At 38.3% G+C, this 16,869-nt stretch overlaps 1 protein-coding gene across 2 annotated transcripts in view; it reads left to right on the forward strand.

Annotated features, from left to right (window-relative positions):
• CFAP54 (cilia and flagella associated protein 54) overlaps window positions 1–16,869 on the forward strand; it is a 324,342-nt gene that overhangs the window by 253,459 nt on the left and 54,014 nt on the right. For both annotated transcript variants that reach the window (XM_068971780.1, XM_068971781.1), the window contains 4 exons: window positions 7,072–7,245; window positions 8,714–8,937; window positions 10,466–10,469; window positions 13,988–14,154. In XM_068971780.1, coding sequence (XP_068827881.1) covers window positions 7,072–7,245; window positions 8,714–8,937; window positions 10,466–10,469; window positions 13,988–14,154 — 569 coding nt within the window. The remainder of the gene's footprint in view (window positions 1–7,071; window positions 7,246–8,713; window positions 8,938–10,465; window positions 10,470–13,987; window positions 14,155–16,869) is intronic.

Consider the following 16,869-nt stretch of genomic DNA (forward strand, 5'->3'; position numbering starts at 1 on the left):
GTAACTCTGCTGTTGGTTACAGTAAACTATATTATAAATCCGTAAGTCATACCAGCAATAACATAAATATTGAACAGTCACTTTATGTTTTTGCCCATTCATTCATTCAAAAAATATTGAGTGCTTTTTTTGTGCTAAGCACTTGGATAGGTCCTAAGAAGCAAGGTACTGGATTTTTACTTTCAGAAGGATATTTTAGTAACAACAGTATCTAATTTTGCTTGGCATTGGGTGAGCATGGAGCCAAAGGGGATGAAAAGTGTTAACTTTAACCTGATGGGATGAGGTAATCTTCCTAAAGCCTCTGAAATCACTCTGGTAGGCCAGAGCTTACTGCTGAAGGGTTGAGTCAGCCTTAGCTGAAGAGTTTGTGTCTGAAATCATCTCCTTCTTTGGCTCTCTCTTTCCTGAAGAATAGGTGGCCCAGACTATTTTCCAAACTAAAATGGTTTGCTCTGAGGTTAAACCATCAGATGGATCTTTTTAATGCTAAGGTATTGTCTTCTTATTTCTATTTCCTGGTGGGATTTTGCTTCATCAGACTTCTGGTCCATGACCTGGACCTCAGACAGGGTGCATGGTTTTCCTTAGAGACCCCAAAGGTAGGCTCTCGGGGGACAAAGCAGGGCAGTATGGCAGCAGAGGCTGGTCACTGCTTTTTTCTCCTGACACGGCTTGGTGACTTAGTTCTCCCTGCTTCAAATGCCAAGAAGGCAATCCTTTTAGAAACACACATTATTGTTTTGCCACAAAGGGAATGCAGTATTAATAATGAAGAGGTTTCAGCTTATACCATGATCCTGTCAAACCACTGAATTTCTCTCAGCCTCATTGTCCTTAATCTGTTGACTGAGTGAATTAGATTTATTTATGAAGACTGAAATCTGAATTTTAAGACTGTGATTCCATCTACCAACATGGCCATTTCTTTTTCACAGTGGCCCCTTATTGCCTCAGATAGATCTGGTCTACTTTATCCTGCTCTATTTTCTCACGCTTTAAGTTTCTAGGACAGAGATAACAAATAAGTTAGATCTGAAATTCTGTGTTAATCAGTTATTGCCAAAATTGCAGTGTATACCCTACAACCCTAAAACTCAGGGGCAAGAACGACATGACTTCTTTCTTTTACTTGTCTCCTGTGTTCTGCATCAGGCTGCAGGCCAAGTTCTAGTGCACTTCACGTACATTTGTTATGAGATCCAGGGTAAAGAGGCAGTGGCTACTTGGGGGCTGCTCTTCTCACAGTACAAACCAGAGCACAAGACCAAGCCCAAGCACAGAAGCACACTCAAGACCTCTCTTCACATTACATCCGATTAGTCACAGCAAGTCCTATGGCCAAGTACAATGTCAGGGAGGCATGGAATTAGACTCCGCCTGCAGAGGAAGGATGAGGGGTGTGAATGTATGTGGCATGATAATCCAAACTGAAGCCCAATCCTGGGCTTCCCAGGTGGCGCTAGTGGTAAAGGATCTGCCTGCCAATGCAGGAGACATAAGAGACACGAGTTTGATCCCTGGATTGAGACGATCCCCTAGAGGAGGGCATGGCAACCCACTCCAGTATTCTTGCCTGGAGAGGGACAGAGGAGCCTGGCGGGCTACAGTCCATGGAGTCTCAAAGAGTTAGACTACTGAATGACTGAGTGCACACACACATAACCCACACTATGGCTCAGTTCAGTTCAGTTGCTCAGTCGTGTCTGATTCTTTGTGACCCCATGGACTGCATCACACCAGGCCTCCCTGTCCATCACCATCTCCCGGAGTCACTCAAACTCATGTTCATTGAGTCAGTGATGCCATGCAACCATCTCATCCTCTGATATCCTCTTCTCCTACCACCTTCAATCTTTTCCAGCATCAGGGTCTTTCAATGAGCCAGTTGTTCGCATCAAGTGGCCAAAGTATTGGAGTTTCTTCTTCAGCATCCGTCCTTCCAATGAATATTCAGGACTGATATCCTTTAGGGTGAACTGGTTGGATCTCAGCTGGTAGCCACCTAAGAAGAATTCTGAACTGCTGCATGGAAGGTCTGGAAAAAATGCTGTAGTGATCAGTTAGGTGTCACACATGGGCCCACACAGTGGGGAATGGCATCTCCTAACAAGGTGACCTTAGTTGATCCAATTGGGCTAATAGTCTTAAATACTAGAATGTATGCTTTACTTTTCTGTTTCAGTGGTTTTGGTAGCATCTTCCAATTTTCAGTTTCCATTTTGTACCCATTAACACTCCTTTACTGTTGTACAAAGATACTAATTTGAAATGACCTGATTTTTAAAAATCTATTTTTCTTTTTTAATTATTTTTGGCTGTGGTGGGTCTTCGTTGCTGCACAAGGGCTTTCTCTGGTGCAGCAAGCAGGGGGTTACTCTTCGTTGTGGTCCATGGATTTCTTGTTGCAGTGGCTTCTCTTATTGCAGAGTGTAGGCTCCAGGTGCATGGGCTTCAGTAGTTGCAGAGTGTGGGCTCAGTAGTTGTGTTCGGGCTGAGTTGCTCGGCAGCATGTGGAATCTTCACAGACCAGGGATCAAACAGATGCCTCTTGCATTGCAAGGTGGATTCTTAACCACTGGACCACCAGGGAAGCCCTGAAATGACCAAATTTTTTAAGCCCAGTTCATTTTGTATTTTGCCTTACGAATAATAATTTTGCTCTCCAGTATTCTTCTAGCAGTCTGATCATAAATTACTGTTACAGTTTCCCTTACTTCAGTATTTGGCTTGGAAGGAAATATTGAATCCCCAACTGATTGCTTCAAATACCCAGATGGCAGTGATGTTCATATTATAATGAATTACTAAAGGGCAAAAACAACAAATAAAAAGTGTTTGATTTTCTTTGTGTTAGCATACATTAGCATCCAGGAGAAAACCTCTTCACTCATCTTACCTTCACTAGCATTGATCTGTACATAATGTGGTAAAGGATATTCATTGTTATTGTGTGTAGAGCACTATACAGCTATTTCTGTCCAGAGGGAAGGAGGGAGAAGTCAAGAACACACCAAGGAGTAGGTCTCGCCACCCATAAACTTCTAATTTTTAGCAATCGTAGCAGGCATCCACTTTGAAATTATATAAATGCATTTTTTTAAGAGGACCATATTTTAAGCTAAAGCTGGACATAGACTGGGTGGGCATTTGAGTTTATTAGGAACATTTTTTATTTTTTCTGGAAGAAGTACATGTGAGGCAGATACAAATGGACTAGAGGCATGGATACCAGGTAGAAGGGAAGCTGATTTTCTCAGCACTCTGAGCAGTTGACAGTCAGAGAGGCATGGTGACAGAATAGACCAGTCATGTGTGGAGGATGGAATAAAGATCATCTTGCCAGAACCAGAGAGCAATTGTATGATGTCCATAGAACAGTAAGAGAATTGAGTGATGCAGCCGGCCCAATTTACTGAGGTTTTTTTTACATTGTCTTGTAGGAGTACAGACCCTGAAATGATGCTACTGGCAACATAGGACCATATTTAGTTTGAATGCAAAAAACACCTACTCAATATCTACTTTGGGCCCGTTATATTCAAATATATTCCATCTTTTTGTCTTGATTTTCTTGCAGCCATAATAAAAAATTCTGCTGAGATTAAAAATTATTAAATTCTGTAATATGTTCTGAATTAAAAGTGATATTCAGAGTCAGTGGTCCTGGATGCAGCCTCTCACAACTAAATACACTTGATATACATAAAAGTATAAGTATGTGTCATGCCAAAAATGAATGTTGATGAACCTACTGTCAGAACATAAATCTATGGAGCAGAACCAAGAATCAACTAATCCTTAGTATTAATACATGCTTTGCCTCTTGAGATGGAGAAAAGCTTCCATCCTGGAAAAAATGTGATTTGTCTTTCCTGTTCTGCCTTGTCCCTGGCTCAGAGATATGGGTCAATGCCAACTAAAAACTGGGATGTCATTCCTCTACTGCTCTCCTGTTTTCTATTCCTCTGAGACACAAATTTCCCATACTGGTGGGGAGCTAGAAGGACACATTATATCTTCAAATCCCAGATAACTATACCATGTACAGGTGACAATGGAGATAAATTATTCATGCTAGCAACACTGGTTATGTACATACATGCATGTGTGTGCTCACGTGCTGCACCAATTCAAATTGTCAACAGTTCAGACAATGAAGGTACGATGAGAAATATCCTCAGTGAAGCAGAGGCCCCAAATCAGTGTAACCAGGCAGTCCTGGCTGGAGGTGGTAGAAACCATTGCAAAGGGATGCTTCTCAATGCAGGGTATAAGGGACACTCCCTCCAAAATATTCTTCTAAAGATAAATGTACAGATAGCGCAGATAATACATGGACAAATTTTGGCCTCATTTTTGGATTGTAAAGACAAAATAATTGTAAACAGAAAAAGCAAATTTTCTACAAATGAACAAAAACTAAACTGGCCTTATTTTTTCTCTGTGACATTAAAGACTACATAACATTGGCCACATAAATGTAGAGGTTCTTTTTTGCTTTTAATTTAGCTCAGTGTTTTGCACAGGTAGTTTATTCTCAAGAATCACGATTCAAAATTCATAGACAGGTATGGAGAGACTGTCTCCCTTCCATCTTCTCTGCAAGTGATTCAGGTCTCTTCCCCAGAGGCAAACAGTGCTGTCAGAATGCATGTGTGTGTGCTAGGTTGCTTCAGTAGTGTCCAGCTCTTGGCAACTATATGGACTGTAGCCTACCAGGCTCCTCTGTCCAGGGGATTCTCCAGGCAAGAAGACTGGAGTGGGTTGTCAGGCCTTCCTATAGGGGGTATTCCAGACCCAGGGATCGAACCATGGGGTGGATTCTTTACCAACTGATCTACCGGGGAACCACTAGTACCATATCAGTGCCCTATTCCTCCTATAACAAAAAGCCACAAATTCAGTGACTTAAAGCAACACAATATATTATCTTACAGTGCTGGCGTTCTGAAGCCCAACATAGGCCTTATTGGGCTAAAATTAAGGTGTCAGCAGGCTACTTTCCTCTGGAGGCATTAAGGGAGAATGTTTCCTTACTTATAGTCTCAGATTATGGTCAAGACCTAACTATGGCATAAATCCAAAAGTATCAAAGAAATGGTTAATAGTTTGTACTACTTAGAAATGAAAAATTTCTTCTTGGCACACAATTACCAGAAAGAGGGTTAAATAACACGTGATAATTGAAAAGATGTATTTGCAAATAATATCACAAAGGGTTTATTTCTATAATAAAGAGCTTCTGTGTGTGTGTGTATGTGTGCTTAGTCATTCAGTCATGTCTGACTCTGCGACCCGGTGGACTGTAGTCAACCAAGCTCCTCTGTCCATAGAATTCTCCAAGCAAGAATATTGGAGTGGGTTTGGATCTTCTCCTCCAGGAGCTCTTCCTGGCCCCAGGATCAAACTCCTGTCTCCTACATTGCAGGTGGATTCTTTACCACTGAGCCACTGGGGTAGCCCAATAAAGAGCTTCTACAAGTATTTAAGGAAAAGACATGGACCCTTTTACTAGTTAATGGAAATCTATTTGGAATACGTAAAAAATAACAAATGGATACAATTTTAGTTTTTCCAAAGGGCTATCCTATTTCTGTAATTTTTTCTAATTTCTATTGATCTATTTAGGATTCAATGCCACACTATTTTAATTATAATATAATTATAAGCTTTATAATATATTTAGTATCTATTAGAGTAAATCCTCACTTATTACTCTTTCTTTTCAAAACTGTATTTCTTTTATGGCTTTTTTTGTTCTACTTTGGAAACAACTTGCCTAGTTTAAGAAAGTTCTCTCATAATTTTATTGAAGTTGCATTACCTTTATATTTTATCCTAGAAATAACATGTTTTTATTCTGTTGAGTCACTTTAACCAAGAATATTGTATATCTTATATTTTTAGTTCATTTTCATGCCTTTTGAAAAAATCAGTTTAAAAATGTTTTAACATTTTCTTTAAGTAGATTTTATATGCTTCTTGTTAGACTTATTTCTCAGATATTTTATCTTAGTAGTAGTATTGCAAAATTTTTTCATTAGCTTTCTGTTGGTTGCTATTTTTGTGTATGGAGGCTATTGATAGCTCTGTACTACTTAATTATCTTTAGATATTTTTCCTCACTTTATCCTTCATGAGCAAAGTCTAGTCAGAACATGTCTTCTGTAAAGGGCCAAATAGTAATATTTTATGTTTTGTGCTCTCTGTTGCAACTATTCAGCTTTGCTGTGTTAATGTGGAGGAACCATAGACAAAATGTAAATGAGCATGGCTGTATTCCATTCTTAAGGACACTGACATTTGAATTTCATATAACTAACTTTCACATATCACAAAATATTGTTTTAATTTTTTCAAACACTTAAAAATATAAAAACCATTCTTAGCTTATGGGTCATACATAAACATGCATTGACCTAATTTGGACCATAAACTAGAGTTTCTCCTTATAGATCTAATTAATTCTAATTAGTGCCATCAAATTAATCCTTGTATTTGTTCAAGTTTCCTTTTTTTTGGTAACACAAACAATGCTGCCGTGAGTATCTTGTGCAGGACTCCTGGTACATGTATCTGAGTATCTGCATTTAAAATTTTATTAGCCTCTGCCCAGGAATTTGCTCTCACAAGTAGTATATAAGAATTATGGTATCTTCACATTTATTGCTTTCAGATTTTAGTTTCTGTTAACTGCTGAGGAATGTGAAATGGTATTTCATCTTAATTTATCTGATTTTTAATGATGCTAAAAATTTTGGCCATTTGGTTTTCCTTTTCTACAAGTTGCCAGTTAAAATTCTTTGCCCATGTTTCTGTCGGACTATCTGACTTTTTCTTATTGGTTACATAGTAGAGAGAAGATAATTAATGTGTTTTTAAACATGTTTTCTCAGTCCATGGTTTGTTATTTATGATTGGTGTCTTTTATGATACAAATTTTTTTAATTGAATGCAATCCTAAATGTCAATATTTCCTTTATAAGTTGTGCTTTTTTTTCACATATGATTATTTTTCAAGGAAAACATAATATTTATATTCTAATTTTTTTTTTTTTACACTTTCAGATAACTACCAAGTTGTCTTCCAGACTGGCTGTACATTTTCTTACCTTAGTGAAGAGATACATGAGGATGTAGATTCTCAGAAAAAAAACCCAATTAAAGTGGATATTACATGGATTCTTCTGCTGCGCTACTATATTCACCTACAAAGAATTAATAATATGAGCAAATTGCTAGGTAGGCCTTTGAAAGAACATATTCCTTTCCAGTCATTAAGTCATGTTTCTTACTTAGAACCGTAAAATACGTTTGACATCTTTCTGAGTGAACTCTCATCAAAAGATGGAAATTTCAGGGGTTCTTTGCCTGATATACAGGGACCTTTGAAAAGAACAGCATTTCAATGTATTTAAAAATATCCTTAGAAGGAGGCATCCAGAGACTTCCCCCAAGACTACTGAAGTGCCATGTGGCTCAAAACAGTTGAGAATCAGAGTGACCCTAATGTGATAGCTTATAAAATTAACAAGGTGAAATCTTTGGTATTAAGGAGAGAAAGAATATCTAGTATTTGAAGAGAAAGACAGGATATTTAACTCTATGAAGTTTTGAGTTTTGTTTGTTGTTGTTTTTATTTTAAAATCATCGTTGCTCTCTAAAGAATAGCCAAAAAAAAAAAAAAAAACCTGTTATAATCTAAGTCACATTCTCTCCTCTTGTGGTTTTGTGATGATGTGTTTATCTGTGCCCATGAAATTGGTGAGCCAGTGTTACTTATGAGGGCAAACAGCTGGGAAAGACAGCTTGACTAAAGCAGCACCCAGTGATGGGGATATCAGCAGGGCAAAGAGGCCAAGTCACAGAGCAGCTCAGCCTGGTTATCAGAGTTAGTGACGAGAGAGGCAAGCACTGGGAAAGGTGGTGGGCAAGAGGTGCATCGTGATAGGGCCAGTTCAGTAGCAGAGGAAGCGGATATAATCCAGCACAGTGGGCCCCAGTGATGCCCTCCTGTTATCGATTCAGCTCCCCTGGATTCACCTGCTGGTATCTCCTGTGTCAGTCATGCACATTTTGCTTCTTTCTGCTCTGGGCTTTCTTAGAAGTGACTGAGGCCCAGCATATAGGCAGGATAGCCTGGAAGTACCAGGGACTGCACACATTCAGGAGTGACCTGCAACTGCTGAGGGAGGGAGCTGGTTGATAGATATTCCAGCATGCCAGCCCCCTGATGGAACAGTTTTCCGTGTTTTTTCTTAGGAGATCCTCAGCAGGACTGAGTTCTCCTTGTTCATAGCTGGAGCTCTTTCCTAACTTGCTGTCATTGACTCTTTTTTTTTTCTGTCACACATTTCCCATTCTCTCACTTGAGATCAGTTTTCAAATAAATTACCTGAACCTGAATTTTTGCTTTAAGATTTTTTTTGGCTGGGGATGGCGATCCCCAAATAAGATAGCTAGATTGAATGTTTTGTTTTGTTAAGCTTGAAACCAGAAGTAGGATCACAGGGTTCTGAGGTGTGCTTTCCTTCCTGTGACCAGAAGCAATTCTGTTAGTGTATAAGCTTGAAAAATGGAGGAAGGTCATGGGCAGCCACTGGGTGAGGTGAGAATGTCCAGGAATGAGATTAGCAAGCAAAGGACAGCAATATTGAGACCATTCTGTTATCTAACATTATTCTATAGTAGTTTTTGTTTTTCCTTTAAGCATCTCTGAAGCCAGGATCTGGGATGTCTTTGCCAGATGACACTCTTCTCACTTCTCTTTTTAACTCTGGATTGATTTTGCGCCAAAAAGAAATGCATTTTTTCCTTAAAAGATTCTTACAGCTATATTCTTCATCTTGTATTGATGAATTTCCAAAAGAACTATTTCAAGTCATGGAAAGTCCACCTGTTCTAGAAAAAGTCTTATATGATTCAGCAAGCAAGGTAATGTTTAAAACATTATATAATTATACATTTTTTGGAAGACTTAATCATCCTTTTATTTCTAAAAGAAGCATATTAACCTCCATACTGACACAAAGGTTTTTAGTTTCCTCAGAGGTTTTACCTGAGGAAACTTTTGCCACAGAGAAAAACCAACCAGACATGCTGGTTTTCTGTTTTCATATGTTCTGTTTTGCTGCTCTTATAAGCCTTCAAAATGTCCCAGACTTTTCTGTATTCCTACACATCACAACTTCTCTCAGAGTCATTTTGCCAAGAAGTTATACAAATTTCAGTATAATACCCTATAAGGAAACTAGACTGAGAATTTCTCAATCTATACCCACTTTCTGTATCTTTGTTTTACATGTGTAATAAAAATCATTCATTTTTATTTTTAGCAGTCTTGAGTGTGCTAAGGTAAATGGCAAGTTTTTAAGTAAATTAAAAGCTTGAAGATTTTGTAGGGGAGAGGGAAGGTGTTATTCAGTTGGATGGACTTCCCCAAAATATGTAATATGGAAACCTCTTTTAAGTTATCTATTGAAGAGACATAAAAGAGGGTCTTGAACAAGCTACTAGGGTCTTGAATAATAGTAATTTTTAAATAAACTCCCAAAATGGGTGGATTGGAAGATACTGAAAAAGTCTAAAGAGTTTCAGTAAAAATGGAGATTTGTTTCAAATTTGATATGTTTAACAATCATATGTTGGATACTAACAATATGCCAGACACTCAGGTGGTGGAGAAAGCAGGAATGGATAAGGCATAGTCTCTGGTGTGGTAGTAGAGAAAGATTGATAGAGTTAGCACAAAACAAAATGGCAGCACCTCACAGATGCTCTTTAAGAAAAACATGGTAAGGTTAACTGCAGAAAGAATATGAAAATCAAAATGTTAGTTCTACTGTCAACAGCATGTAAGGCTGACTGGCAAAGTGAAAGGAAGTTATCCGAGAGATGATGAAACAGCTGAGCTTATAGTCATGAGGAATGGGAATGAAGAGATGGATATAAAAGATGTTGCTTAAGTAAAATTGAAAACAAAACACCTTAGTGACTCTATGGCAATGGCAAGAGAAGAAGAGGGAATGAGAAAAGTTTTATCCCATCATTTGGAACCTCTGTCTATGATCCCTAGAGCATGGTAACACCATTAGCAGATACAGTGGGGGCATAAGAGTGAGAATGTTTGTGGACAAGGCTTGTATGTTCTGCTTTGAAATTATAGTAGAGAACCCAAGAGAACATAGTGTAAATTTTCAATATGTATTTGTGAAATTAATAAATCAAGTCATTTGCATAGAATTCTCTCAAAACTGGGGGGAAAAAACCCACTGATTTATCTTGACTTTGGATTTCACCATATAGCCCTTTAATTTTTTCAATTATACCCATACCAGATGCATTCATGTTTCTGTTGTCAACTGTCCCAGAGAAGTGACCTGAAAATGTGGTTTGTTCCCAATGGGAACCTTTGCTCATCTTATCCTACTTAGTAACCTTATGTTTAGGGCTTCCCTGATAGCTCAGTTGGTAAGGAATCCGCTTGCAATGCAGGAGACCCTGGTTCAATTCCTAGGTGGGGAAGATTCCCTGGAGAAGGGATAGGCTACCCACCCCAATATTCTTGAGCTTCCCTTGTGGCTCAGCTGGTAAAGAATCTGCCTGCAGTGCTGGAGACCTGGGTTCAATCCCAGGGTTGGGAAGATCCCCTGGAGGAGGGAACAGCTACCCACCCCAGTATTCTGGCCTGGAGAATTCCACGAACTGTATAGCCCATGGGGTCACGAAGAGTCAGACATGACTGAGCCGCTTTCAGTTTCACTTTCAACCTTGTCTTTGGGGTAGATAATAAAATTTTAAATAGATCGTTGTTTGGAACAAGAGAGGAAGGTGATTTTAAAAAGTAGTGGAAAGATCCACTAAGGAATATTTATGGATTCAATCAAATGAGTCTCAACTGGGGTTATTGCCCCCAGGGCAGTGTATTGCAATCCACACAGGAGGATTTTTCAGATTACTTCCTAGACACTGGAAGTATTGAAATGCCCCAAACTCAATGCCCCTATTTCCTGTCTCAGATTCTAAGTCATTTGAGAAATAAAAGAGTAAGACATACTGAGATTAAAAAATACCTTACTTTATGAGTTATGCCATTGATATTATAGGAAATGGTAAATAGTAAGTGGGATTTACTGGTAAATGGTCTCTCTAGTAGTGATTAGTGAAGTTGACAGTTCTACCAGTCCAGGCTGATGGGTGTTGGTGGAGAGGAGGGTCATTACAGGTCTCTTTAAAACCTGTGGAGCCAGAAACTCCTTTAACATCTGTCGCATGAAGGAGCAGAGGATGTTCACTCCCTGAAAACACTATGCTCGGAAGAAGAGTAGAATTATGCATATCCAAAATTCTTTTTCTCAAATTCACCGATTAAGTAACTCTCTCTAGGGAGAGGGACAGAGAGAAGGTGAAAAGGCCTGGGATGTATTGTTAATGTCTGGCCCTCCGCCTGGCAGGAACCAGTAGAGTAGGATCAGATCATTTCCATCTAACACAACTGTCTGAGTCACCCCTCCTAGGACCTGAGACTGCCTTGAGGATTCCTTCCATGTGCCCCAGATACCTCAGGTGTTTTGGAATAGAAGAGAGAGAATGAGAAAGTTGAGAACTATCGTTTCAGTGGATGTATTCTTGTGAATATTTTATAAGAGTTTGGAAACTAATGTATGTGATTTCTTAAATACTGTTCTGACAGGAGCTTTGCTGAGCATTTCATTATTAAGGGCAGCCTATCATTACCCAGTTCCTAAGGATGGTGCTCCAAACATACAACCTTGAACACAGTGTAAATACATACAGTATTTCTAATGCAGTAATGATATCAAAGAGTTGTTTCACCGTGTTTGCTCTTTATTTTGATATAATTAGTGGAACACTCTCCCAGAATAATCAGCCCTGGAGATCACTGTCGCTTGCCTGACAGGTGCAAGCCACCTAATCATGTGTTCGTTTCACTGGGGTAGACAGCTAACGAGCATAAAGCCTTTTGGATTTTTTAAAAAGTAAACTCCAAGCTTGGCTGACTTCTATAATAACATTTCTGAGCCTTTAATCACTCAGGAGGCCATTTCAATCAAGCCCTTCCCATAATTTTGTACTTAAACCTGTTTTTCCCCCACAAAGAAGTAGATATATTTCCAGAACCATCATATATACATGTCATGCTCATCAGCTTTGTGAGTCTGCCTGTTGTCAAGTCTATTGAAGCTTTATGATGGAAAAACAAAGACGCCAAACAAATTACATTAAAAATTCCAGAAAGGACATGATTAAAATGGTGCACAGTGCTGAGTTATTCATGTTTAGTCTGTGTGCCTGTGACAGACTGCGTAAGGTCAAACATTTGATTAGTGCAGAGTGATTTGATGATTATAGTACATGATGAACAAGAGTGCTTCTGGTAAGTCTGTTGTTTCATTCCTTTCAAAGAATAAATCAAACATATCGAAAGTACCTGGTGTGTAGCCCATTGACTAACTTATGTAATTAATCCCATTAGGGATTAGATATTGTGTTTTTTAAAAGAGAAAAGAAAATTAAATGCCTATATTAACATTGATTTCTGTTGCAGTTCATTATTATTATGCTATTGTGTAAATAAACACTATATATATGTTGACATAGAAGGTATTTACTTTTTATTTTTCTCCACTTAGCTAGTTATTAAATATGAATTCTTTTCTAAAATAGTTGTCAGAGCTCTGAAAGGCACTCAAATATGAAAAAATGAACATTTTTTTCCTGAATCAATTATTTACCTGATTTTTTGGTGAACTGCCTGACATAGAGTTAATAATTTTATTTATTGTGCATGTTGGTCATGCTTTTAGTATCATAGTGCTAATAAATGAGGATTCTGGCTTATCATATCCTTTTATGACAGTCTCTAGACATTTTAAAATAGTTTTCACCTTTAGTATTACCTTTCAGTCAAGACATATTTTTTTCTTTCATCAGTAGACAACCAGAAAGGTCAGTGTATTTATTTCTCTTTTTATATTATTTTGAAGAACTTTGCATTGACAGTCTTCAGTTGTATCTTGAATAGGCTTAGAAATGGAAGGTAGAGAGTCTTACAGAAACACCAGGCCTTTCTTTACAGTCACTGACATGTTCCCCTTGGTCACCAAACCTTTAGATGCCTTTGGAGGACAAGATTTAGTAGAAGAATTGCTTTCTAGTTACCACACTGTAATCTTGGGACTAACGAGAATTTAATTTTGAAAATAGTTTACATTCCACTGAAGAAAGTCCTTTTTAGAAGTGAGATATTATTATCATTATTATTATCTTTCTGGCTAGACTCTACTTTTGTTAACAGCAATCATGCTTTACATTTTTTTAGCTACCTTGAGGAACTAAGTAAATATTTTATGAAATCACCAATTGCAGTTTATACATTTATGCTTCTTGAAAACTCCTGATTCAGCGACCAAGTTCTATCAAATGAGCTGGGCCCAGATTAACCAAGACTAAACTTGCAAACCAGCCATATTCATTTAAAGGGGGAATGAAAGTAATGGATTTTGACCTCTTACAGCAAAAACTGTGTATTATTTTTCATAAGGTACTACAAAGAAAATGCTGTTGGAAAGCAGATAATAAATTGTAACCAAACCCTTAGTATATATACACCAATGAATAAACCAGAAGAAAAGTAGATATTCTTAGACTCTATGGTGATCTTGAGACTGAAGTGATAGCGCTGATATTTCCCCTCTAGATCGTTACTCTTGGATATTCACCAAAGTGGAAGACATTTGTTGAGTCCACTGGGTTTTGAAGCATATTTTTTTTTCCACAGAAGAATCTTCTCTGTGGTAATTGGGAGGTTTTTAAGACCTACATCCATAAAGCAAGCTGAGATGATTCTCAGAGTTTTCCGGTATAGCCACTATTGAATGAAAATTGAATGAATGTCTTAAATATTGAATACATTCATTGCCAGCAATAAAGTGAGTGTTTCTGTTTGTTCCCCAGACAGGAGTGACTGATGCTTCTCTACACTCCGATTTATCATTAAAGAGCATTACCAGCCCATTATATGGAGACTCTGTGCCATCAGTTGTGGCAACACAAGCTGTAAACAAAGAACTTTGTTTTCAGTGGTACATTCCTCCCCTGGAAAAACCTCCAAAGGAAACAGAACCTATGGTATGTAATATAATTACAAAGCTAAATCTTAGATTTGGATGTAAAGTTTAACAGAGCCATTATAAGAGTAGAGAATATCCTCTAATCATATAAACAGAAATGTATAGCAATTTAGAATCTATATTGTCTAGTAAAATAACTGTGCAAGTAACTAAGAAATCTTGAGAATGTCTGATTCCTGTTGATCATTTTCCTTTTTCCTGAACTTAAAGAGAAACTTTTCAGTGTATCAGCATTATATGTGACATTTAATGTTTTCTTACAGTTATCCTTTATCACATTAAGGAGATTTTTTCCTACTTCCACTTTGACAGAAAGTTTTTTCGTGACTATTTTACTGTATCTATTAAGCTGACTTTATGACTGATCTCTTTTAATATGGTAGTTGATTTTATATGTTAAATCAACCATGTGCTCCTGAAATTGGCCATGATGTATTAATTTTATTGGATTTGGTTGGCTAATGTTTCCTAATGAATTTTGCCACTGTTTTCAAGAGAAATGGGGCTTCCCTTGTGGCTCAGCTGGTAAAGAATCCACCTGCAATGTGGGAGACCTAGGTTCGATCCCTGAGTTGGGAAGATCCTGTGGAGAAGGGAAAGGCTATCCACTCCAGTATTCTGGCCTGGAGAATTCCATGGACTGTATAGTCCATGAGGTCACAAAAAGCTGGACACAACTGAGTGACTTTCACTCAAGAGTAATATTGGGCTATAATTTTTCCTTTTTGTGCTATCTTTGTCAGATATTTTCTGTATGAGGCTTTTGTTAGGCTCATAAAATTCATTGATAAATAAAATCATGGTTTTCTGTTCAATGGTGAAGTTTGTGTAAGTTTGTGGTGGTGATACAGTTGTTAAGTTGTGTCTGACTCTTGCCATCCCAGGGAATGTAGCCCACCAGGCTTCTTTGTTTATGGGGATTCTCCAGGCAAGAATGCTGGAGTGGGTTGCCATTTCCTTCTCCAGGGGATCTTCCTGACCCAGGGATCGAACGGGAGACTCTTGCATTTTCTGCATGGTAGGCAAATTCTTTACCACTGAACTTGATTCCGTTCAGTCATTCAGCTGTATCCAACTCTTTGCTACCCCATGGACTGCAGCATGCCAGGCTTCCCTGTCCATCACCAACTCCCAGACTTGTTCAAACTCATGTCTATCGAGTTGGTGATGCCATCCAAGTATCTAATCCTCTGTTGTCCCCATCTCCTCCTGGCTTCAATCTTTCTCAGCATCAGAGTCTTTTCCAATGAGTGAGTTATTCGCTTCAGGTGGTCAGAGTATTGGAGTTTCAGCTTCAGCATCAGTCCTTCCAATGAATATTCAGGACTGACTTCCTTTAGGATTGACTGGTTGGATCTCTTTGCAGTCCAAGGGACTCTCAAGAGTCTTCTCCAACACCATAGTTCAAAAGTGTCAGTTCTTTGGTGCTCAGCTTTCTTTATAGCCAAACTCTTACATCCATACATGACTACTGGATAAACCATAGTTTTGACTAGATGGACCTTTGTTGGTAAAGTAATGTCTCTGCTTTTTAATATGCTGTCTATGTGGGTCATAGCTTTTCTTCCAAGGAGCAAGCATCTTTTAATTTCATGGCTGCAGTCACCATCTGATTTTGGAGCCCCGCAAAATAAAGTCTGTCACTATTTCCCTTATTTCCCCATCTATTTGCCATGAAGTGATGGGGCTGGATGCAATGATCTTAGTCTTTTGAATGTTGAGTTTTAAACCAACTTTTTCACTCTCCTCTTTCACTTTTATCAAGAGACTCTTTAGTTCTTTGCTTTCTGCCATAAAGGTGGTGTCATCTGCCTATCTGAGGTTATTGATATTTCTCCTAGCAATCCTGATTCCAGCTTGTGCTTCATCCAGCCAGGCATTTCTCATGATGTATTCTGGATATAAGTTAAATAAGCAGGGTGACAATAAACAGCCTTGACGTATTCCTTTCCCAATTTGGGGCCAGTCTGTTGTTCCATGTCCGACTCTAACTGTTGTTTCTTGACCTGCATACAGATTTCTCAGAAGGCAGGTAAGGTAGTCTCATATTCCCATTTCTTTAAGAATTTTCCGCAGTTTGTTGTGATCCACACAGTCCAGGGTTGTAAGTTTGGAGTAACCCCTTTTCTCAGATACTTGCTAAGAGTTTATCAAAATAAAGCACTTATGTTTTTGTTGTGAGGCAATATAAGACTAGAGATATAATTCTCCATAGTTAGAGGCAGTCTTTAAGCAATAGTACTAACAACGTGCTGGTTTTCAGAGCTGGTATCAGTTCTGGTTGGGCTAATATCTGTTCCAATGGTAAGTGCATGTGTCAAAACAAGTTTTAAGTATTTTAACTGTCACCCCTGTGACAGAACATTGGGGTTTTCTATTTCTTCTTGGGTCAGTTTTGTCTAAAGTTTCATTTTCTAGGAATTTTTCCATTTTATTTAAAGTTTATCTCATCTTTTTGGATAAGGCAATGGCTACCCACTCCAGTGTTCGTGCCTGGAGAATCCCATGGACAGAGGAGTCTGGTGGGCTACAGTCCATGAAGTTGCAAAGAGTCAGACACGACTGAGCGACTAAGCACGCATGCTCATCTTTTTAACCAATCAGTGTGTTTGTAGCTGAAGTGCCCCTTTGAAACCTTATATTGCTTATCTGTGCATTTTTTCTTGGTTATTGTCACCAGAGATTTCTCATTAATTAATTTTATTTCATTAAT

The sequence above is a fragment of the Capricornis sumatraensis genome, chromosome 4 (genome assembly GCF_032405125.1).
Source record: "Capricornis sumatraensis isolate serow.1 chromosome 4, serow.2, whole genome shotgun sequence".
In the NCBI taxonomy this organism is placed as follows: domain Eukaryota; kingdom Metazoa; phylum Chordata; class Mammalia; order Artiodactyla; family Bovidae; genus Capricornis; species Capricornis sumatraensis.